General features: G+C 47.0%; 1 protein-coding gene across 2 annotated transcripts; it reads left to right on the forward strand.

Moving 5' to 3' along the window:
• The first annotated feature begins 469 nt into the window (after positions 1-469).
• Positions 470-21,474, forward strand: ACSBG2 (acyl-CoA synthetase bubblegum family member 2). Of its 2 annotated transcripts, XM_089535418.1 has the most exons (15): positions 470-525; positions 6,868-7,008; positions 10,520-10,593; positions 11,556-11,791; positions 12,537-12,625; positions 13,987-14,107; positions 14,474-14,554; positions 14,726-14,875; positions 15,083-15,259; positions 16,305-16,486; positions 17,803-18,036; positions 18,882-19,099; positions 19,628-19,767; positions 20,195-20,441; positions 21,230-21,474. In XM_089535418.1, the coding sequence occupies exons 2-15, from the start codon at positions 6,884-6,886 to the stop codon at positions 21,307-21,309; spliced, it is 2,154 nt and encodes a 717-aa protein (XP_089391544.1). In that variant the 5' UTR covers positions 470-525; positions 6,868-6,883; the 3' UTR covers positions 21,310-21,474. The 2 variants fall into 2 exon arrangements, with proteins under 2 accessions (XP_089391544.1, XP_089391545.1); XM_089535419.1 differs by lacking the exons at positions 470-525; positions 6,868-7,008 and adding an exon at positions 9,403-9,502.
• Positions 21,475-22,462: the final 988 nt, after the last annotated feature.

Below are 22,462 nucleotides of genomic sequence, written 5' to 3' on the forward strand. Positions count from 1 at the left end.
AGAACAATAATTAAATATAAAATTCATATATAAGAATTCATGGTTTTTTACTGTTCCATCCCTTTCTATGCTGTTGCTGTGTGCTTCCAAGCCATGTCTTGAAACCATCCTGGGGTTTTCCTGGCAAGTTTTGTTCAGAGGCTGAGAAAGTGTGACCTGCCTAACCCCCCTCCCCTCCCAAAAAAGCTTTGCCCCTTTCCTGCCGCCGGATCACGTGGGGATGCTCCCCATTCATTCATTCACTCACTCATTCATAAACAGAGGAGGTCAATGACCGAGGGTTAGTGGTTGGGCGCTGCGCATGCGCAGGCAAGGGCTCTCGGAGGGAGGGAGGAATAGATGAATGAATGGGAAGGAACGTTTCCGGGATGGCCACGCCCACCCGCCAATGAATGAAGGCGCTGTGGGCGGGGAGGGCGGAAGATGGCCACGCCCCTCCTCTTCAGGCCACGCCCAGGGACCCCTCCCTTCTTTAAAAGGAACTAAGCCAGGTTGCAGCAAGCAGAATTTTTCTGTCTCTTTCAGGTGAGTGGGGGCATTATATGCATATGTATTTATTCTGGAGAGGGAAGGGGCTGGGGGGAGTTGGAGGGTGCAAAGACCCCCCCCCCCAATTTTTTAAAATATGTTTTAAGTGGCTTTCTCCCAAGAGGAAGGAAGAGGCAGCCATGGGAGAAAAGGGAGCCTGGCGTTTTCCTCCTCCCTCAGCCTCCTCCTTTCCTCTTTTTCCAGCTGAGGAGACTACAAAGCCTATTACAAAGCCCTGGGGTTTGTGGTTCCCCTTTGGGCAGAGCCAGCTGCGTGGTTTCTAGGCGGCACCGAGAGCAGGGTGCCTCTGAGCATGCACAGAGTGCCCAAAGTGAAAGCAGAGCCAGCCCAAGGCTCAGTAGCCAGGATGATGATGATAATGATGATAATAATAATAATAATAATAATAATAATATATGTATATGTCTTCCAAACGTTGGCATCTCTGCCTTAACCAAAAGGGAGAGCATTGGTAAGGGGTGACTTTTATTGTCACTCTTGTTGCAAAGAATGAATTTATTGATGGTTTTTGACTATATATATATATATATGTGTGTGTGTGTGTGTGTGTGTGTGTATGCATTTGGAGGAAGTGTTTATGCATATGCACAGAAATATTTCCCTGTATGATTTGCAAAAAGCCCATTGCAAGCCCTTGACTGAGCTTTATCCACCCAACCCAACCCCCCCAAAACCAAGCCACGGTCATTGTAACTTTTGTTGGAGGACTACAACTCCCATCTGCTGGCTTTTGGGGATTGACGGGAGCTCCTTCTGAGAAGGAAAGCTTGAGGTCCTCTACGTTGGCCTATTCCTCTCCTAATTTCTCTGAGTTTTCCCATTTGTCTGGTAGGACTTCTGGCAAGACCGACTGGCCCTTTGGACCTTGTTCCTGTTCTTGCGCCTGTCTGTTCACTTCTCTGCTAATATCTGTTTGTATAATATTTTATGTAGGATGGCGTTGCCATGTGCAAGTGCGTAATGTTATAAAGAACAGGAACAGGTGCTTCCGTACGCAGATACTGTCCCAAGTAAACACACCCACGCATTTTGCAAAAATACAATAAAAAGCCACCCTAATTGGTTGGATTTGAGGCTGTTTTCTCCAAAACCTGCCAGTCTCTTTCTCTCTCCAGAACCTGGCTGTCGGTTCATCTTTTTTTCTGCCCATTTCCCAGCAAAGGTGACTCATTTTTAGCTTTTGCTCTCCAGCGCACGGTGTGCTGCTGTGTGTCTCCTTTCTCTTTTCCTTTCCTTTTCCCTCTCCTCCAAAAACCACCATTTTCCTCACCTTGAGATGTCTCTTTTCTTAGAGAAACAGAGAGCTGAATGCATGGGAGACTTTGAATTCACCCTATTATTTGCCCTTTGGGTGCTTTCCCCGTAAATCCCAGCCCCTTGTGCTTCTCCCCAAATGGAGAACTGAATTATAAAATTTCAGGACCTTAAAAGAGGTGGAGGTCCCCCTTCCAGCTCTGTGTGAATACCTGTTTCGAACCCATATCATAAGGGGCTCCTGGGAAATGCATCCTTCCTGCATCTTTCCATGTGCTGGGCATGGAGAGGAAAGATGTCCATCGTTCACACCAAAGGTGCAATAGAGAGAACTCTGTTGGTGATGCTGGCACATGCCCACTTTTTGGGGCAGGTGGGCAAAGAGGGTCCACCTAAACTTTAGGAACAACTTCCCGAAGGCAAGGGCTGTCCAATAGTGGAGTGCACTGCCTTCTTTGGAAGATTGTAAACAGAGGCTGGGTGGCCATCTTTCCCAGACAGGACTTGGATGGTGTATTCCTTCATGGCAGAAAGGGTTTGAACTGGATGCCCCTTTAGGTTCCCTTCTAGGAGTCTCTTTATTCCTGCATGGCAGAAGTGGGTTGGAGTGGAGGCCCCTTGGAGGTCCCTTCCAACTCTAGGCTCCTCTGTATTCCCGCATGGCAGAAGGAGTTTAGAATGGATTGCCCCTTGGGGTCCCTTCCGACTTTAGGATTCTATGTATTCCTGCATGGCAGAGCGGGGTTGGATGCCCCTTGGGGGTCCCTTCCATCCCTGTGTTTCAGCCTAGGCCCGGGTCTTTCTTCCTTTCCTTTCTTGGTGTAGGAGAGCAGAGCCTGATCTCCATCTGGCTTCCCATCTGACTCAGAACAGATGGAGAAGAGGCCAGATCCCAGGCTGGTGAATGCACTCTGGTAACCTCCTCTGGGCCCCCAGGGATCTGTTTTTCACGTGATGGTGCTGCTGGGATGACTGCACCTTGCCCTGCTCCCATTGGAGGAGAGGCCTGGCATGATCCATGCGGCACCTGATGCGGCCTAGAGCAGCAGGTGCAACGCTGCCCTTGTTTGGGGTTGAGCAATGGGGTGCAATTTCACATTTTCTGCCTTTGTAGCGTCAGCCCAAAGCCCAAAGCTTAGCCCAGATGCTTCTTTGGCTGCAACCAAAACCCAGAGCATCTCAGGAACAGGTCCCTTCACGACAGACTGGGCTCCGGTTGGAGTAAACAGATTGTGGGCTGCTAAGCTGGTAAACCATCCCTGCTCCTTCCAGTTTGCCTGCAACAAAATGTGGCAGCTCTGGGAGGGCACAGTGTCCTGGCTCCTTTCCCAAAACACTTCATGCCTGTTCGTAGTCTCGGCAATCTCTGTCGCATTCAAAGGTAATGTTATTCCAGTCCAAGAGTGCAATGGTTTGTCCTTTTTGGCCAGATACTCCATTCCAGGGCTGGCCCCTTTCCCAGAATACTCCATTCCTATCCAGCATTGCAACCACCTGTGTCCCTTTCTGGCTAAAGTCCATTGCAGTCCAAGGTTACAGGACCTTGTGCCCCTTTCCAGGTAACTTTGGTCCAGGTCAGGATCACCATGGCCTGAGCCCTTTCCACCTCCCTCCATCCCACTCCGCAGTCCATTTTTCTGGTCCTAACCCCAAGCACACTCCCCTAAACATATTCCAAGTTATTACCATTTTGGGAAGCCTTCAGCATCCAGAGGAAGTGAAGGAATTAACCACTTTGTCATCCATTGCTCTCTAAATTCTTTTGGGGTTGTGATGATACCCATCATCCTTGGCCAGGCATCAGCTTTGCCGAGAGGGGGATTCTGGGGGTGGTAGTCAAAGAAAAGTTACTTTCTCAAGCCCTGTTTGTTTGCATTTGCCCCAGTTCCGCCTCTCCATATTCTGTCAAGCCTCTTGTCCTGAGTTCAGGTTAGGCCACCAGAACAATCAAATCTCAACTGCCCCGTTTACATGATCCACAGTTTTTCATGCTTTACCCAAGTCTTGACTTTGCGTGCATATATAAAATCGCATTCTCTTTGGATATTTGTCCTGGCAGCTAATCCACAGGCGCAATTTTGTAATTTCAAACAGCCTTGTTGAAACTTTGGAGTCACCGCTGAATGTTTGTACAAGGTTGTGTTAACCTCGGACCCGAGGCGGGCAAGGTAATTTTTAACTCTGGGCCAATATTATAGTCTTGCAAAACCAGGTCGTGGTGGTCTCGGCCTTTCGGAAGAGGAACTTTTGCAAACTCTAGGAAATCATTTACCCCTTTGAGAGACACTTTTGCAGTTGATGCACCCCACAGATATCTTCCCATTTCATTGGAGAAAGAAAGAAAGATCAAATCTTTTATTTTTCCCAACTTAAGTCACCTAGGGAGATCTTTTGCATTGAGGGTGGCAACCACCCAAAGCCACTTTTTTGTGGCTGAAACGATTGTTCAAGAAGGGACTGTGTTCAAGTTACCCCCGAATTCACTGGATCCACTTCTTCCTTTCTCATCCTTGGTAAAACTTTACACAAGATCCTTAGTCCTGCTTCCCTTCCCAGCCCTGAGGTCTAGAAAAGCACTTGCTTAAAGCAGAAACTAGGTCTCCGTTGGGAAACACTGACGCAGCTTTTTGCTTGCTTCTCGTATTAACTGGGTTTCTGTGCTTCTCTCTGATCTCTGCCAGGCCTGGGTTCTTGCCATCCTCTCTTTCTTCACACCCCAAACATTGCTGATCATGGTGTGTAAATAGTCCTTCCTGATGAAAGAGGGACGAGGCTTAGGTTCGAACCCTGAGCATGCGGGGATGACAGTGATGGGAAGAGGTTTGGCAAACAGAGGTGGCTTTTATTGCAATCGAATTGTTGGATTCAATGCGGAACACCACACACTTTTCTAGATGCACAAAAGCGATCTGGAATTTTTCCATCTTTGTGTGGAGACAGAAAGCAGAGAGAAAAGACAAATCAGACGAGATTAAATCCCACTTCTCTGCTTGAAATGCATTGCTAGGGTCATTTGTTAACAACATTTTGTCTTAGTTTCGGCTAGGTTTCTGGCCTCTCTTGGAAACAGGGCATTGCTGTGGCTGGATTTGTTCATGGCTTGCTCCCATTGAGTTTCCTTGAGGGGAGCAGTCTCTGTATCTGCAGCTGTTGGCCCAGTGGAGCCTCCAGAGGCAGGAACAGTTCGATCGAAACCTCGGGTGGTTTTTAATCCAAAGAGGAACATCATGAAACGAAAGAAGTGATTCTCCTCTCTTTCCTTCATCTGCTTCCCTTGAGAATTGTGGATTTCTCAGGCTTCTGGTCTGAAGGTGTAGCCTTTATTTTATTTTATTTATTTTAAATGGAATGAGTCCATTCATCTCTATTGCAGCTCCAAAAGCTAGGGCTGGGGCTGCATCCGCACTGCAGAAATAATCCAGTTTAACGCCACTTTCTATCACTCCTTACTAAGGAGACCTGGGATGTGTAGTTCGTTATGCTCTCCAACAGAGAAGGCTAGATGTCTGGCAGAACTACCATTCTCAGGATTCCACAGCATTGAGACATGGCAGTTAAAGTGGTGCCAAACTGGATTACTTCTGCAGTGTGGATGCAGCCTGGGTGGTCAATCAGGTACTCAACCTTTGCTTTAAAAATACCTTGAAAAATTCTTTAGTCTCTTATCTTTAAAACGCTGATGCAAGAGGACTTTGCATGTGGCTGCTTCACCTTTGGCCTAAATGCCCTCAAAGCACCAGATTTTGTCTCATCTTTGAAGCTAAGCAGGGCCAGCCCCGGTTGGTAATTGGATGGGAGACCACCAACGAACTGTAGGTGATATTTCAAGGGAAGGAGCTGGCAAAACCACTTCTTGGGGATTTCTGACCTAAGAAAACCTTGTGCAAGTGCAATTTGTGGGGCTGCCATAAGTCAACTTGACACATAACACACTTAGGGCTTGTGTGTCTGCACACCAGAAAAGCCATGCGGTTGTGAAACTTTCCCACTCCGGCAGCTGCCTTCTCGGCAGAGCCCCCGAAAAGATAAAATAAATCGATTTCTGGAAGCGGAGAGGAAGATGAGAAGCTGAAAATAGCCGGAGAAAGGGGGGCGGGGGGTTGCGGTGCCAAAAGCAGACAGCGGTTGTGTGGGGTGAGTGCATCTCTCCAATAGCGGGGCTGGGAAGGCGCATGATGCAAGAGGCGCTCCCCAGCGAGCGCAGTTTTTGAAAAAGAACCGAGACAGGAAATGCTGCAAAGCCCACTGGCTGCTGAAGCAGCTTTTCCAAAGGTGAGGAAAACCCTTGTTTAAGGCCAGCACAGGATTGTTTTTACTCATTGAGACACTTATATCCACGTATGTAACTTCAAGTGTGTTAGGATGATGACGACGATATTATTAATACTATTATCTTTATCTCTGGCATTATTTCAGGTTGTTCCCAACTTATGGCAGCCCTAAGGAGAACCTATCATGGGGTTTTCTTGGCAAGATTTGTTCAGAGGGAGCTTGCCTTCCTCTGAGGCTGAGAGAGTGTGATTCGTCCAAGTTCACCCAATGGGTTTCCATGGCCAAGCGGAGATTCGAACCCTGGTCTCCAGAGTCATAGACCATGCTGGTTCTAAGAAGAATAAGAATACAGGAGTAATGTTTTGAGTGTTGGACTACTTAAGTGTTGGAGATCAGGGTTCGAATCCCTGCTTAGCCATGAAACCCACTGTGGTTTTGGGCAAGTCATACTCTCTCAGCCTCTGGAAAGGCGATGGCAAACCTTCTCTGAAGAGATCTTGTAAAGAAAACCCCATTATATGTTTGCATTGGGGTCACCATAAGTCAGAAGGGACAAGAAGGCACACAACAACAACAACAACAACACATCTTTTGCACTTTGCAGCAATTGAGGACAAAAGGTGAATGCAAGAGGAGAGGAGAGAAATCGAGACATTTTAAAAGCAGCTGAGAAAGTGGGACGGCAGAGGAGTAAATGGGACTTTCCATGCCAGATTGGGACAGCTGGCGTTACACACTCCACATTTGTGCCATTGTTTCCCTTAATCTGAATTTCTTGGCTTTGTGTTTTAGGGAGAATCGGGGCAAGATGGCAGCGGTGGTGGCGATGGCGATGGTGGATTCCTCCATGGAGAACCCGGTTCCACCTTCTCCTCCTCCTCCTGAACCGAACCAGATTTCACTGGACGAGGTTTCAGTAACCACTTTGCCCAGGTTGGTGAAATCTTCTCTCCCAGACACAAAGAACGACTTGCATTCCCTCCCATTTTTGCATTTGGGAATGTGGCTGAAGTGTGAAACATAGTTGTTGTTGCATGCCCTAAAGTCATTTCCGACTTATGGTGACTCTTATCACAGAGTTTCCTTGGCATGTTTATTCAGAAGGGGATTGCCATTGCCATCTTCTGGGGCTGAGAGAGTGTGACTTGCTGCAAGTCACGCAGTGAGTGTCCATGGCCGAGGCAGGATTCAAACCCTGGTCTCCATAGTCCAACACTCAAACCACCAAACCATGCTGGCTCCAGTTCCTACACCAGTCAGGAATAGTTAAAATGTTTTTAACATTGTGAATGGTTTATTTATTAAATAGCTTTAAGTTCTTTTGCAAGATTTCAACCAGTTTCAAGCTAAGTGCAAACTGATATCTCCCTTATCTGAAAGGCTTGGGACCAGAAGCGTTTTGGATTTGGGAGTTGTTTTGGGCTTTGGTCTATTTTGCATCGATATGAGGAGAGAGATCTTAGATCGGATACCTGAGTCCAAATACAAAATTCATGTTATGTTTCGTATGCATCTTATGCACTTAGCCCGAAGGTAATTTTGTGCACAATATTCTTAATAATTGTGAGCATGAAACAAAGTTTGTCCACACTTGGAGCATCAGAAAGGAAAGGTGTCCCAGAGACCCATGTAAACCATTTTGAATTTTAGGATTCTGGATAAGGGGGGGCTCAACCTATATTTTGTACTAATTTTGTGCATGAAGCAAAGTTTGTGTACCCTGAGCCACCAGAAAGCAAAGGTGCCACTCTCTCAGCCTCTCAGGAGCTGGAAAAAAAACCCTTGAACCAAAAGACAATGAAAAGAGAAAAGGTGTAAAATTTCAGGAAATGCTGAAGGCAGAGGGAAAGTCCTTTTCTTCCCCCATTTCCTGAATTCTTCCCCTTCTTGTTTGTTCTGTCTTTTGTGTCTCAATAAACCAGGCGTTCCATTTCCTCCTTTATTGTCTTTGGAAACTCTGCAAACACATCCAACTGGTTGTCGTTAAAAGCTGCTTTGTTAAAAGCTGCTTTGTTGCCTTGAGCCACAAGGAGAGGTGGATAAGAAATAATAATAATAATAATAATAATAATAATAATAATAATTGTTATTGTTATTCTCCTTTTCCTCCTCCTCCTGGTTCGACAGGTGAAGTGGGGTGCAGGGATTATACATCTGATTTCCTAGTGTCTAGGGGAGCATCCACACTGCAGAATTAAAGCAGTTTAATAATATAATAATAAAACAATTATATCCTGCCTCTCCCTACAGATCGCAGTGGGTTACAGAATGCAGTTCAATACACAGTGCAATACATAATACAATAAAATACACAATATTCGACACCACTTTGACTGCCCTGACTCCATCCGACAGAACCCTGGGATTTGTAGTTTGGTGAGGTATTTGGCAGGGACTGTCGGAGCGGCCGTGTGCCTCACCAAACTACAAATCTCAGGATTTTTGTAGGATGACTTCCCTTCTTGTTGCATGCCTTCAAGTTGTTTCTGATTTACAGTGACCCTAAGGCAAAGCTATCCTGGTCAGAGGAGGTTTGCCATTGCCATCCTCTGAAGCTGAGACACTCTGCCCAGTGGGTTTCATAGCTGAGCAGGAATTGAACCCTGCTCCCCAGAGTCATAGTCCAACGCTCAAACCACAACGCCACACTTGACCTTCTGGCTAGGTCTACACGAAACATAAATGAATTTTGTTCTTAGATGTGGGTCCCATCTCCAAGACATCTAGGAACCCACCTTGGACAAGTCACACTCTCTCAGCCTCGGAGTATGGCAATGGCAGACCCCTCTGAACAAATCTTGCCAAAAGATCCCCATGATAGCTTCACCTTATGGTCTCCATAACTTGGAAACAATGTGAAGGCACACAACAACAAATATTCAAATATTCCAAAATCTGCAATCCAAACCACTTTGGGTCCCCAACATTTTGGATAAGGGAGGCTTAGCCTGCATTTGTTTGGCCTTTGGGGCCACGCGGCTCTGGTAATTCTCACCACAAGCGTCCACACTTCGCCATGTTGGCCGTGACCCGCAGGAACCTCAGTGAGCTCCTATAGGGTTCAAAGGAAGACCCGGAGTGGATCCTCTGCCCTTCCGACCCGGGTGGAACTTGGGTCTGGATCCCAGATGACATCACAAGCAGGTCGGAGGGTTCTAGAACGCAGCCCCCGCCCCACCCTTGGGCTGGCAGAGGCAGGAAGATCACTGCTGCCACAGAGTTGCCCTCCTGGAGTGGCCAGAAGGGCTGCAAGGGGGGAGGGGGGAGACCCGAACACCGGTGCCTCCAGGAGGAAAGAGGGGACTCCCAAACCAAGGACCACCTGCCGCTCCCCCCCAAAAAAGATGCCCCATTTTCACCAGAAGAAGAAGACAATCATCTAAAAGAGTCACCCCCAGCGCCAGGGTGCCCCCCTGTGGACACGACGGTAACTGTGGCATTGGCTGGGCATTTAGCAAGCTATTATTTTTATTATTGCTGGGTGTGTGACGTAGCGTTTGGGACTTTGGACTAGGACTCTGAGTTCAATTCCCTGCCACGTCATGAAACCAGCTGGGTGACCCTGGTCCAGGCACACTTTCAGCCTCAGGGGAAGGCCATGGCAAACCTCTCCTGATATCCTTCCAAGAATAGATCAGTGGGAAACCAACAAAATGACATTGCAAAATAACAATATAAAATGCTGCAATTAAAAAAAAACCCAATGGTTGCAAATACAGTAATTATTTCATTGCGTATAATTGTTTGTTGGACTGACCACAACTTCAACATAGAAAGCATTTAGGGAATTTTTGCAATATTTTATGTTGTTGTTTTGCATGGCTACTTCATTGCGTTACTGTTGATCTCTCACTTGGGGGTCACACTGTCTCAGCCCCAGAGGAAAGCAGAGCGGGTCGAGCTTCTCCGAATTAATCTTGCCACAAAACCCTATTACAGCTTTGCTTTGTATCTACATACCTTCCAGTCTCCTGCTGACTTATAGTGATGGGTTTCAGAGGGTTTTCTTAGGCAAGGAATCCTCAGAGATGGCTTTGCCAGTTCCTTCCTCTGAAACAGAGCCTCCAGCATCTGGGATTCCTTGGTGATCTCCCTTCCAAGTCCTTACAGGCTTGACCCTGCTTAGCTTCCAAGATCAGATGGGTTTTGCTGACTCTTTTCTCTGAAGGTTCATTTTAGGGTCTCCTTCCGTCAGAATCAGCAAAGTGGGCTCAGCCTCGAGTGAATTAAATGAGAAATGAGAAAATGTAATCCTCTCCATTTGCCGCCTGCCTCTTTAGCCAGGGATGCTCAAAATCCGGCTTTTGGAAAAGATTAAGTGGAGAGAGAAAAGGGGACACGGCGGATGGTTCGCTGCAGGGCAGCAGATGGGCTAAGGAGCCTTGAACCCAGAGCCGAGGGATGGCAAAAACCTCACTAGTCCACCTGTTTTTCTTTTCTGCAGCATTGAAAACCAGCCGTCGGAGGCAGCTGAGACCAACAAGAAATCTGCACCAGAGATGTTTCGCTCCAACAAAGGTAAGGAGGACGAGGCAGATGGGTTTTGGAGTCCTTGTTGGCATCCTGGCCCAGCCTGAACAGCTCTCGCGGAAAGGGTCGGTTTGTATTAGCCAGCTTGTTGGATTCTGATATATGACTCTGATAGGACAACACGTTTATTCGGCATTAGCGGGCCAGATTTTTGCAAGCACCGTAAAAGGGAAAAACAAACAGCATAAACTCACACACAGTTTGAATAATATAATCAATTTAATGATACAAGTGTGCAAAATAGGCCTGGCATGATATGCAAAATAGAACTAAGATGATATTTTATCAAAAAAGAGATTGCAGTTCTCTCTCTTCGTAAGATACTTGGCCGTTTGATACGTCAAATCCTTTGAGCAAAAATGTCAATTTTGGGGAATGGTTTAAAAGCTCTAATGTGAGCAATGAGAGGATCGAGATATTGAGTTCTCATATATTATATGAATATATTGTATTCTCTCTATGCAATATATGATAGGAAAGTTGGGAAGAAACTGGGAAGTGATTACTCCCCTCTTTTGTACATTTCTCGTACCTATGGGAAGTGGGAGCAATGGGTCATGCATTCTCTTTCTTTCTTTCTCTGACCTTTGCAAGCCCATCGTCCACCCTTGGAGGGATGTGACCTTTGCAAGACCATCCTGGGGCTCCCCATTTCGCCAGCCAAGGAAATTTGACCCCAAATTGGGGACAGTCTGGGTAGAATTAGTTTGGGGGGCCAGTCCATCAATGCAAAGGGATGCTTTACTCCTCTGAGAAAGAACCAAGAGCTTTCTCTGCTGTGTAGCCTCCATTTTCTACCAACTGAGCTGATAAGATGGCAGCCATGTGTTTGATGTAATAGTCTGAGCGCCAGACTCTGGAGACCAGGGTTCGAATCCCCACTCGGCCATGGAGACCCACACTTGAGTCTATGACTTTAAGGTGGTCTTCTTTCTTTTCCTTCCATCCAGCTCCCCCTCCAGTGGGCCTGTGGACCACCAAACGCGATGGCCAAGTCAAGCTGCGCATGGACGAAAGCGGCATTGGGTGCGAGCCCCCCCTGACGGTGCACAAGCTCTTCCTGAACGCCGTGAACCAATATGGGGACTACTTCGCGTTGGCTTACAAGAAGCAAGGCCGGTGGAGCCGGCTGACCTTCCGGCAGTACTATGAGGAGTGCCGCGTGGCTGCAAAAAGCTTCTTGAAGGTTCGGGGAATTTTGGGGGTTGGGTGGGAGGCTCTGAGTAGGTGGCAGAGCAAGTTCTTGGTTTAGAAAGTAGCCTTTTCTGGGACTCTTAACTCCCTGATTCAGTGCAACAGAGCTGAGCGCATCCTTGCAAACAACTAGTCTCGCACTCTCAGCTTCAGAAGAAGGCAATGGCAAGGTTTTGCTGAATAAACCTTTGCATGGAAAATAGTTTGCACTCAGTTCAGGAGGAGAGGGAGAAGAGAGTCTTGCCCTTCCTAGACTTAGTTCCTGAACTTGAGTCTTTTGGCTTAAAAAGTAATTTTGTGCATGCTTACTTTTGTTCTCTTGTCAACCGGCTCCATCCTTTTGACCTGACATGTATCCCATTTCCCTCTGTAAAATTAATATTTTACAGGTGCATTTCTGTATTTAAATATACAGGGACAAGTGTTCTTAGTGAACAGAGTTAATGTTTTTCCTGGGCATAAATTCTTCAACAGAAGAGTAAAAGTATAACCCTGGTTAGGTCAATGGTTCAGTTTTCTCCTTGCAAACAAATATGATCTGGGTTTGAGCAGTCTCCCTTCTCTGGCAGGGTTTCCAGCTGTGTTTTTAGAATTTAAAAATCAGGGATTAATAGGCTTGATTTTGGGAGAAAGCAGCTCATGGTTACTTCCGTCAGTTTAATCCAGTTTGTAATGACATTTTAAATTTTAACTTACTGACTTTAGCTTTTTGTTTGGTCTCAATTCTTGGTTCCCAGTTGGGCCTGGAGCGTTTCCACGGGGTTTGCATCCTGGGATTCAACTCCGTGGAGTGGTTTATCTCGGACATTGGAGCCATTCTGGCCGGGTGAGGAAACCAGTTTGTCCCCTTGCCCTGTGACCACAAAAATACAGTGGTACCCCGGGATACGAATGCACCGCGTTACGAAATTTCCGGGGTACGAAAAACTTAGATTTAAAAAAACTGTTCCGGGTTATGAAGGATTTTTCGGCTTACGAAGATTTTTTCGGCGCGTTTCGGCGCGAAATTCAAAAGCAGCCGCTAGCGGCTTTCCAGCGGCTTTTCGGGTTGCGAAATGTATCGGGTTACGAACGGCGCCGCGGAACGAATTAAATTCGTAACCCGAGGGAGCACTGTATTGTTAATTTATATTGTGCCATCAATGTACAAGTAAAACGACCAAAAGCAGTGGGTTCTGCCAAGGAAGAAGTGCCATCTAAAATATATGTATGTATGTATAAATAAACACACACACACATACATCCAGTCAGAGATAAGGAAATAATTATAAAAAACCCAAAACAATATAATTGTGAACCAAATTATCCAGACGCCTGAGTCTGTTGTTGTTATCATTTATTTATATAGCGCCATTCATGTACATGGTGCTTTACAATGGAATAAAACATTTATAACTACATTGCTATCTGTTACTGTCATCTGTAATTCATTTGACACTGAAATTATTTTGCATCTGTTGATGAAAGTTTTTTATATATGTATGTGTATATATGTGTGTGCGTTTTTATTTTATACACACACACACTCTCTCTCTTGTCCCTCCACATTAACTGGTGTTAGGGGCACAGGACCCCTGTGAATGTGGAAAAACCGCAAATAACAACCTGAGATAATACCTCTCTAGGAATTTCTAGGTCCTCCAGTGCAACTTTATGGTCAACACCTGCCAGATATTGACCACAGAATCGCACTGGAGGAGCTACAAATGCCTAGTGGAGTGTCCTCTCTAGGAATCTCTAGATCCTTCTGTGCAACTTTTGTTAAAGGTGACCATAGAGTTCTGCTGGAGGACCTAGATATTCCTGGAAAGGACATATTAATAAAATCCACAAATAATCAAATCTGCAAAAGTCAAAGCCACAGATATGGAGGGATGAGTGTATATTATCAAAGGCTGGTGGCATTTTTAAGAAGGGCTAGGAACGAGTCAGAGAGCTGCATGACATAGTGCTTTGAATGTTGGATTACAACACCGGAGACCAGGGTTCGAATCCCTGCTTGGCCATGGAGCCCACAGGGTGGTCTTGGGCAAGTCACACACTCTCAGCTTCAAATTATTGCAATAGCAAGCGCTCTCCAAAGCAAGCCCCATGGTGGCTTCTCTTGAGGGTTGCCATTGGTCTGCTTAAAGGGGCTTTGCCGGGGGTCTCCGTGGCTGATTTCCTCTCTTTTTCTTCGCTTTTCAGGGGCTTTGCTGTCGGTGTTTATACCACCAACTCCCCGGAAGCCTGCCAGTATGTTGCCGAAAACTGTGGTGCCAACATCATTGTGGTGGAGAACGACAAGCAGCTCCAGAAAATCTTGGAGGTGAGCAAAAGCCATCTTGTAAGCTTTGCCAAAATTCACCGTGTCTAAGCCCCTTGGTTTGACCTGAATCTTTCTCCAGACCTGCTCAAATAAATAGATAAAATATACAGTATATATATTCAAATGCTGGTGACATTTTAGGCAGGGCTATAGATAAGAGAGATAGATATAGAGGAGAGATGGCTATATAATAGATATAGGTACAGGAGAACCATTTTGAAGCTGCACTTTGGAACAAGAAAGTGGCCAAACCAATTCTTGGGTCTTCCTTGCTGAAGAAAACCCTCCAGAATTGATGGAGTTGCCGAACATCGACAGGCATATAAATATAAATAAGAATAATATGCTGATGATATTCTGTTCTAGGTTGAAAGCAAACTGCCCCTCTTGAAAGCCATCATCCAATACGGTGAAGAAATCAAGGAGAAAAGACCAAATCTCTATTCGGTGAGTTTTCCCATTATAACTTCTTCCCCATCCTTTGCCATTCCTTGGCACACATCCCAAGGCAACTGTATTTTCGAGAACGGGGGGGAGTTTGGTGCCTCCTCTTCGCCCCCCCATAAGAATGACCCATAACCATCGATAATAATGGTTTATTTTCTCGTCTTTCCCCAGTGGAACGAGTTCATGGCGCTGGGCAGCAGCATCTCGGAGGACTTGCTTGACAACATCATTGAGTCTCAGAGCCCCAACCAGTGCTGCACCCTCATCTACACCTCAGGAACGACGGGGCAGCCCAAGGGGGTCATGCTCAGCCACGACAACGTAAGTCGAGATGCCGGGCGCGGTGGCGGGGAGTTCCCAAACCCAGCGGCTCACCACGCAGGGAACCAGTCACAGCAACACTGCTAGGTTAAAACTGGAAATTCCTACAAAGATGGGGATTGTAGGGCAGAGATGGAGCTCAGCTGCACAGCCTCTCTGTCCTTGTGCGTTTGCATCAAGCACATTGTGTGTCTCTTGGCCTTCCAGATCACATGGACGGCGAGGGCTGGAGGGCAGTTTGTCGGGCTGACCACAGCCACAGAGCAGCAGGAGGTGGTGGTCAGCTACCTTCCGCTCAGCCACATCGCTGCCCAGATGATCGACATTTGGCTGCCTATCACATTTGGCATGCAAACATGCTTCGCGCAACCGGATGCACTAAAGGTACCACAAGAACACTCTCTCCTTTTGAAAATGTTTGTAGCATTTATGTGTGGTATAATGGTCTGAGTGTTGGACTGTGGCTCTGGAGACCAGGGTTCGATTACCTGCTTGGCCATGAAAGCAAGTCACACTCTCTCAGCCTCCTCCGGGGAAGGCAATGGCGAACCTCCTCTGAACAAATCTTGCCAAGAAAAACCCTTGATAGGATCGCCTTAGAGTTGCCATAAGTCAGCAACGACTGGAAGGCACACAACAAGCACAGCCAGCATGGTTTTATGGTTTGAGTTAGGACTGTGACTCTGGAGAGCAGAGTTTGAATTCCCACTTGGCTGTGGAAACCCACTATGTGCCTTTGGGCAAGTCACACTCTCTCAGCCTCAGAGGAAAGCAATAGAAAAATTCCTCCAAATAAATCTGGCCTAGAAAAACCCAGGAGAAGTTTGACTTGAAATCTTCAAAGTGAAAGTTGACTTCAAGGATTTACTTAATTTATATATCCCTGGATTTTTATGATTTATTGCATTATGTAATTGTATTTCTACTATTTTTTGGAACCCACCTCGATTTGAAGGGAGAGGTGGGCTTGTTGTTGTTGTTGTTATTTCAGCCTACCCCGAGGCACACAAAGAGGCTTGCAGAAATTGAAAATGCTGCCGTTAACAGCCATGTTCTGTGAAAAGTACAGAAGATTAAAACAGAATAAAGCATCATAATGCAAACTCAGGCTGCTGGGACTTGTAGTCCAGCCACATCTAGCAGACTCTGTAGTTCCTGTGCTTGGTTCTCTTCTGCATATGACTGCAGTGCAGTCATATGCTGGGATTTGCAGTCCAGCCACAACTGCAGGGTTGCCATCCTTGTTTGGTACTGATTTTCAGGAGCTCTTTCCATCTAAACACCCTATCTGAGACTTCCTGTGTGCAAAATGTAGGTTTATGCTATGGGAAAGGGACCCCCCCCCAAAGGGTCATAATTCAACCCAGTGCAGGAAACCCAGAGGAGAAGCCTCCTGGAGCATGCCAACCTTGACCTCCCGCTCTTTCAGGGCACCTTGGTGGAGACCCTCAAGGAAGCAAGGCCCACCGCCTTCCTGGGCGTCCCCCGCGTCTGGGAGAAGATGCAGGAGCGAATGAAGTCAGTCGGGGCCAAGTCCTCGGCCCTGAAGCGTCGGATTGCCACCTGGGCCAAAGCTGTTGGGCTGGAGACCAACCTCAAGCGCATGGGAGGGTAAGGATAACCTCTCACTCGCAACGCACAAAGCAGGGACCAGGCATGCGGATTTGGGACTGTTGCAGGCGATGGTGGTTGGCAGGGAAGCCACCCCACATTTTACTGCAGCCATTAAAGGAGCTCTCCAAAGTGCTGAGCCCCCTTGTCAATATACAATCCTCTCTCCGAATTTGTGGGGGATCCATTCCAGCCCCCCCCCCCCGAATTTGGAAATTCGCATATATTCCAGCCCCATAGCTTTGAATGGCCGCGTGCACCTGCATGCAGCCATGTGCATGTGTCACAGGTGCATGCACCATTAACTTTAATGGAGATCACCTCTCCGTGAATAATCAAAACTGCAGATATCAAGTCTGTGGAATGGAGGGGAGACTGTAGTAAATAAATGCAGCACCTTGGAAAACTCCTTTGGCATTCAAATGAAACCCTGGAGTGGATCTGTAACCCTGCTGACTTGGAAGGCCCCATTTGCTGGATCTGGAGAGCATTGGTGGGGGGGAGAGTAGTCTTTTGAGCTGGAAGTGGGCAACTGTGGGCACGCTGGGGGTCATGTTTCGCCTTTCCTCATACTCTCCAACTTGTGGAGACCTCCAAGGCACCCACAGTCCTGCAAAGGTCTTGCAAGCTCAGGACCTTCAAGGCTTCCTTGGTGGCATCTTCCTCTTCTGCTCCCTTCCACTCCCCCAGGAATTATCTCTTCTAATTCATTGATATATTCAAAGTGTTGTTGTTGTTATCCATCCTCGAGTTGATCTCGACCCATGGTGACCCTGTAGATGAAACGTCTCCAAGATTCCCTATGCTCCACTCCAAAGTATAACAGCCTCCATTGAGTCTTTTTGGCTTCTAGGGGGAGATTTGCTCTCGGACCCATCCATGGGTCTTTTTAGCTGCCCAGAGTGTCTGCAAAACTCTCCTCCAGAGCCACATTTCAAGGGAGCTCAGTGGTCTTGCACAGAGCTGGACTATGACTCTGGAGACCAGAATCCGAATCCCAGCTTGGCCATGAAACCCATTGGGTGGCTTTGGGCAAGTCACATGCTCTCAGCTTCAGGGGATGGCAATGGCAAGCCTCCTCTGCTGAGAAACCCCCAAGATAGGGTGCCATAACTCAGAAATTACTAAACGCATACAATCTCTTTGCCCCTATGCCACTCCAAAGACTTGGGTCTGTCTGCCCCAGGGCTGCCTTTTAATGGGACCGGCCACCTCCTGCATGGACAGCTGGCCCTCTTGTGACAATCCGGTGGGGTCCTGCAAAGGAAAGCCCAGTCCCTTCTTCTCACAGCCGCTTTCCATCTCTCATCCTCCAGCACCACGGACCTCCCACTGAACTACCGCTTGGCGCGGACGCTGATCTACAAGAAGGTGCGGAAAGCCCTGGGGCTGGACCGCTGCTTCAAGTGCTACACGGCAGCTGCCCCCATCTCCAGGGACACCTTGGAGTACTTCCTCAGCCTTGACATCCCCATCTACGAACTCTATGGCATGAGTGAGAGCTCCGGGCCCCACACAGTTTCCCATCCGAATTCGTTCAGGCTCACCAGGTAAGGGACGGATGGGCGCCGTGGGTTCTCTGCACGCTAGATGCGTCGGCAAGACAGAGTCCTTTTGGTGGCGGCTTCCAAGCTCATACTGTCTGTTTTCCTCTTTATGGTCTTCATATCTTCCTCTTTCTTCTTTTGCTCATTTATGTATCAGGTTTGGGTATGTTTTTTCTTATTTTTTTCCTCCTTATTGTTCTTTTCTTTATCTGTTGTCTTCATCATCATCTTTCTTCTTTCTCTATTTGTTGATCACCTTCTTATCCTCTCCCTTCTTACTGTTCTTTATTTATCTTCTTTCTTTTTCTTCATCTTATCCTTTTTATTCTTATCATCATCTTCTGTCTTCTTTTTCTTTCTTTATCTTCTTATCATCTTTTTTTTCTTTCTTATCTTATCCTCTTTCTGCTTATTGTCATCTTCCTTATTTATCTATTTTCCTCTTATTATATCTTTTTTTCTTTTTCTTTATTCTTCTCACCCTCTTCCTTCTTACTCTCTTATTTATCTTCTTTCTTTATCTTCTTATTCTTATTCTTATTTTCTTCTTCCTTAGTCATCTGTTTTCTTATCTTCTGTCTTCTTTTTCTTTCTTTCTTTATCATCTTCTTCTTATCCTCTTCCTACTTATTGTTTTCATCCTTATGTATTTTCTTCTTCTTTTCATCATATTTTCTTCTTTATCCTGTTCTTCTCATCCTCTCCCTTCTTATTGTCTTCTTCCTTACATAGCTTTTTTCTTACTTTCCTCTTCTTCTTTCTTTTTCTTTGCCATCTTCTTTGTCATCCTCCTTTCCTGTTCTCTTCTTCCCTCATTTTCTTATCCGCTCCCTTCTTTCTCTTGCCAGTTGTGGGAAGGAGATCACTGGCTGCAAGACGATGCTTTTCAAACCAGACAAGGAGGGCATCGGAGAGGTTTGCTTTGCCGGCCGCCACGTCTTCATGGGCTACCTAAACATGGAGGAAAAGACGAAGGAAGCCATCGATGATGATGGCTGGCTCCATTCGGGAGACCTGGGAAAACACGACGTGGACGGCTTCCTCTACATTACGGGGAGAATCAAAGGTATGTACGAACGAACAAATTGGGCCTCCTTGTTGGGATTACTCCTTTTGAGGTTGACAATCAGTTCTAAAAGTTATGTTGGAATAAAAAGGTTTTCGTTGTTGTTGTTGTTGTTGTGTGCCTCCCAGTCATTTCTGACTTATGGCCACCCAACCTTTCATGGAGTTTCCTTGTCAAGGTTTGTTCAGAGGGGATTTGCCACTCCCTTCTTCTGAGGCTGAGAGAGTGTGACTGGCCCCAAGGTCCCCCAGTGAGTTTCTATGGCCAAGTAGGATTTCTTCACCTGCAAAGAGCTGTTCTAATCTCCCTAGAGAAGGATTCCCAAAGTCTGGGAGCAGATACCAAGAAAGCCCTGACTCCCTCGTTCCCAAGAGCCTGCGAAGGTGGCAGGTTCAAGAGACGGCTTAGGCCGGCTCATAGGGGAAGATACGGGATTTTGGGTAGCTTGTAGCACAGCATTGCATCTCTAGTCTGGGGAATGGGAAGCGCACAGACTGAGAATTGCAATTGCCGCCTTCTTTTTGGCAGAGCTCATCATCACCGCGGGCGGAGAGAACATCCCTCCGGTGCCGATCGAGGATGCGGTGAAGGAAGCCGTCCCCATCCTCAGCAATGTCATGTTGGTGGGAGATAAAGCCAAATTCCTGAGCATGCTCATGACACTCAAGGTAAGGACCGGCGCTACGTTTCCCAGCTTAACATCATCCTGGGTCCCAAACCGGAGGTCGCTAGTTCCCTACTGATGCTGTGAAGCATCGTGCATTAAGTGCAAATTACTCACAGCTTTGTCATTCAAACACACACACACACACACACACACACACACATATGTATATTCCTGTTTGGAAATCAGGTCTGTATCTGCACTGCAGAAATAATCCAGTTCGGCAACATTTTATCAGCTGTGGCTCAATGCTGGGGAATCGTGGCTAGTTTGGTGAGGCACCACAGACCTTTCTAAATGTCTCAAAAAATTCTCAGGATTCCCTAGCATGGAACTGTGGCAGTTAAAGTGGTGTCAGACTGGATTGTTTCTGCAGTGTGGATGCAGTCTCCAAGGCAGTTGCTTCAAAATCCTGTTGTTGGTTTCTCCAGAGCACTGTGAACTTGGATTCGGGTGAACCGGAGGACAACCTCACCCCTGAAGTGATTGAGTTTTGCCGGAAGGTGGGCAGCCATGCCACCAAGGTCTCCGAGATTGTCCACACCAAAGACCCGGCCGTCTACACAGCCATCCAGAAAGGGGTGATGTCCGTCAATGAACAGGCCACCTCCAACGCCCAGAAGATCCAGAAGTGGATTCTGCTGGACAAGGATTTCTCTATCTCTGGGGGAGAGTTGGGTGAGTGTCTATGAAGCGGCTGCCGCACCTCCTTTGCTGCTAGCAAGTAAAGCCCATGCCTCCCTCCTTTGATGGCAAAATTGAGCGCCAGAGGCAGGCAGAGCACGAGGCTGCACCCCAAAAAGAGGAGCCAGGTTTCGGCAAACATTTTATTTAAAGCTTAACGCAAACATATGAAACGAAGCAACCAGGGCTGCATCCACACTGCAGAAATAAAGCAGTTTGGCACCTTGTCTCCATGCGATGGCATCCTGGGATTTGCAGCTTTGTGGGATATTTCATTTTCTCTGTTGGCGAGCTCTGCTGCCACAACAAAATTACAAATCCCATAGGGATTAAGCCGTGGCAGTCATTTCCAACTAAGGCTGTCTCTCAGGCTGACCAGTAATGGGGTTTTCTTGGCAAGATTTATTCAGAAGAGGCTGACCACTATGGCCTTCCTCTGAGGCTGAGAGAGTGTGGCTTGCGGAGTATTAGTCCCAAACCTCAGTGGCTCTTTGCAGGTTTATCTCCTCTTTTCTCTGCATTTGGCTTTTCATGCATGCTCTGTAAGCAATTTTGGAAGCAGCTGCTCTTTCCTTTGCCTTTTGCAAGGAGGCACACAGAGATAAATTAAGATTATTTAGAGCAGGATCACAGCCCTTCCAGGAATCTCTCCTGGAGAAAGGATCCAGTGATCTACCCTGGCACCGTATTTCTGCCAAGCCGTCCGATCGCACCCTTCGTCCCATCACCCGACTTCTAGTTTCCCTTTATTCAATTATTTTGCATTTTCCTTTTCTCCAAAGGTCCCACCATGAAGCTGAAGAGACCGGTAGTAATGCAGATGTACAAGCAGCAGATAGACCAGATTTACAATGAGACATGAAACGCCAAACCGGATCCACGCCAACCTCCAGCCCGTCTTTATCAGAAGCCCCTGTTTTTCGCTCTCGAACCCTGGTTTTGCACGGAGCCTCTTCCAAAGAGAAACATCGACTCTTCTTTTCCGGTGACAAACGAGGTTTCAATAAAGGGCAGCTCCTTAAAGTCCGCTCTCTCTCTCTCTGTCTGCTTTCTGTCTTTCCACTTTTCCTCTCCAGGGTGAAAACTTCCCTCTCTTTTGCACGTTCTGTCGCTCTCTCCGTCCTCCGCGTTTCCAGATAATCCTTCAAAGATTGTAGGGATCCTTTCGTAGGGTTGCGAGTTCGATCCGTCGTTGGCCGAGATCTGGGGTATGGACGCAGCCGTCTTTGTGGGATCCATCGGAGACGGTCGCATTCGTCCTCCGCACTGTCCTTGTGCCTCCACAGAATTTGCCTGCCATGCTCCACAGCGGTGGTGGGTTGTGATTTTGGGGATTTTTCGCCCCCGAAATGTTCCAGAAACTCAGGCCGTGCTCCATCAAGCCGCGTATGGACCCCAATAAAACTGAGTACCCACCTCACTTTCACCGGGTGCACGTCCATCCTTGGCCAAGAAACGATGTGGACACAAACCACGAACGGGGTGAAATGCACAGGACTTCCTTTCCCGGGAGTGATGCATAGTTGCCGTTTTGCGCTATATATCCCAAGGAATGTTGCACCCTTCTCCGGACACGCCAGAGCCATTCCACACACACACATGCGCACTCTCACCCACGTGCACAAAAATGGACGCCGGCGCTTTACACACGCGCAAGTGTGCACTCGACAACTTCGTTGGTGCATCTGTCCAATTCTTGTTTTGGGTTGTGAGTTCGACTTGCTGTTTGCTGAACTCCGCAACAGTCTTCACAGGATTGCAATTGAGGTTTCCTTCTCCGGCTTCTGGCACCGCGTGCGAATTTTGGCACTGCCTATGTGACCTTTGGAAGGGTTAAAGGGATCCCTTAACCCACTTCTTTGCTTTCATCTCCACTGAAAGGGAGTGGGCCACCAAGGGAACAGAGTTCGAATCTCCTCTCATTCTCTGAAGTCAGTCTATGTGCTCCTGTTAGAAATGTAATTATATATATACATGCACATATATATATATATATATATATTTAAAGGGTTTGA

Source organism: Sceloporus occidentalis, unplaced genomic scaffold, assembly GCF_023333645.1.
Source record: "Sceloporus occidentalis isolate IW3139 unplaced genomic scaffold, rSceOcc1.0.p SCAF_8, whole genome shotgun sequence".
In the NCBI taxonomy this organism is placed as follows: domain Eukaryota; kingdom Metazoa; phylum Chordata; class Lepidosauria; order Squamata; family Phrynosomatidae; genus Sceloporus; species Sceloporus occidentalis.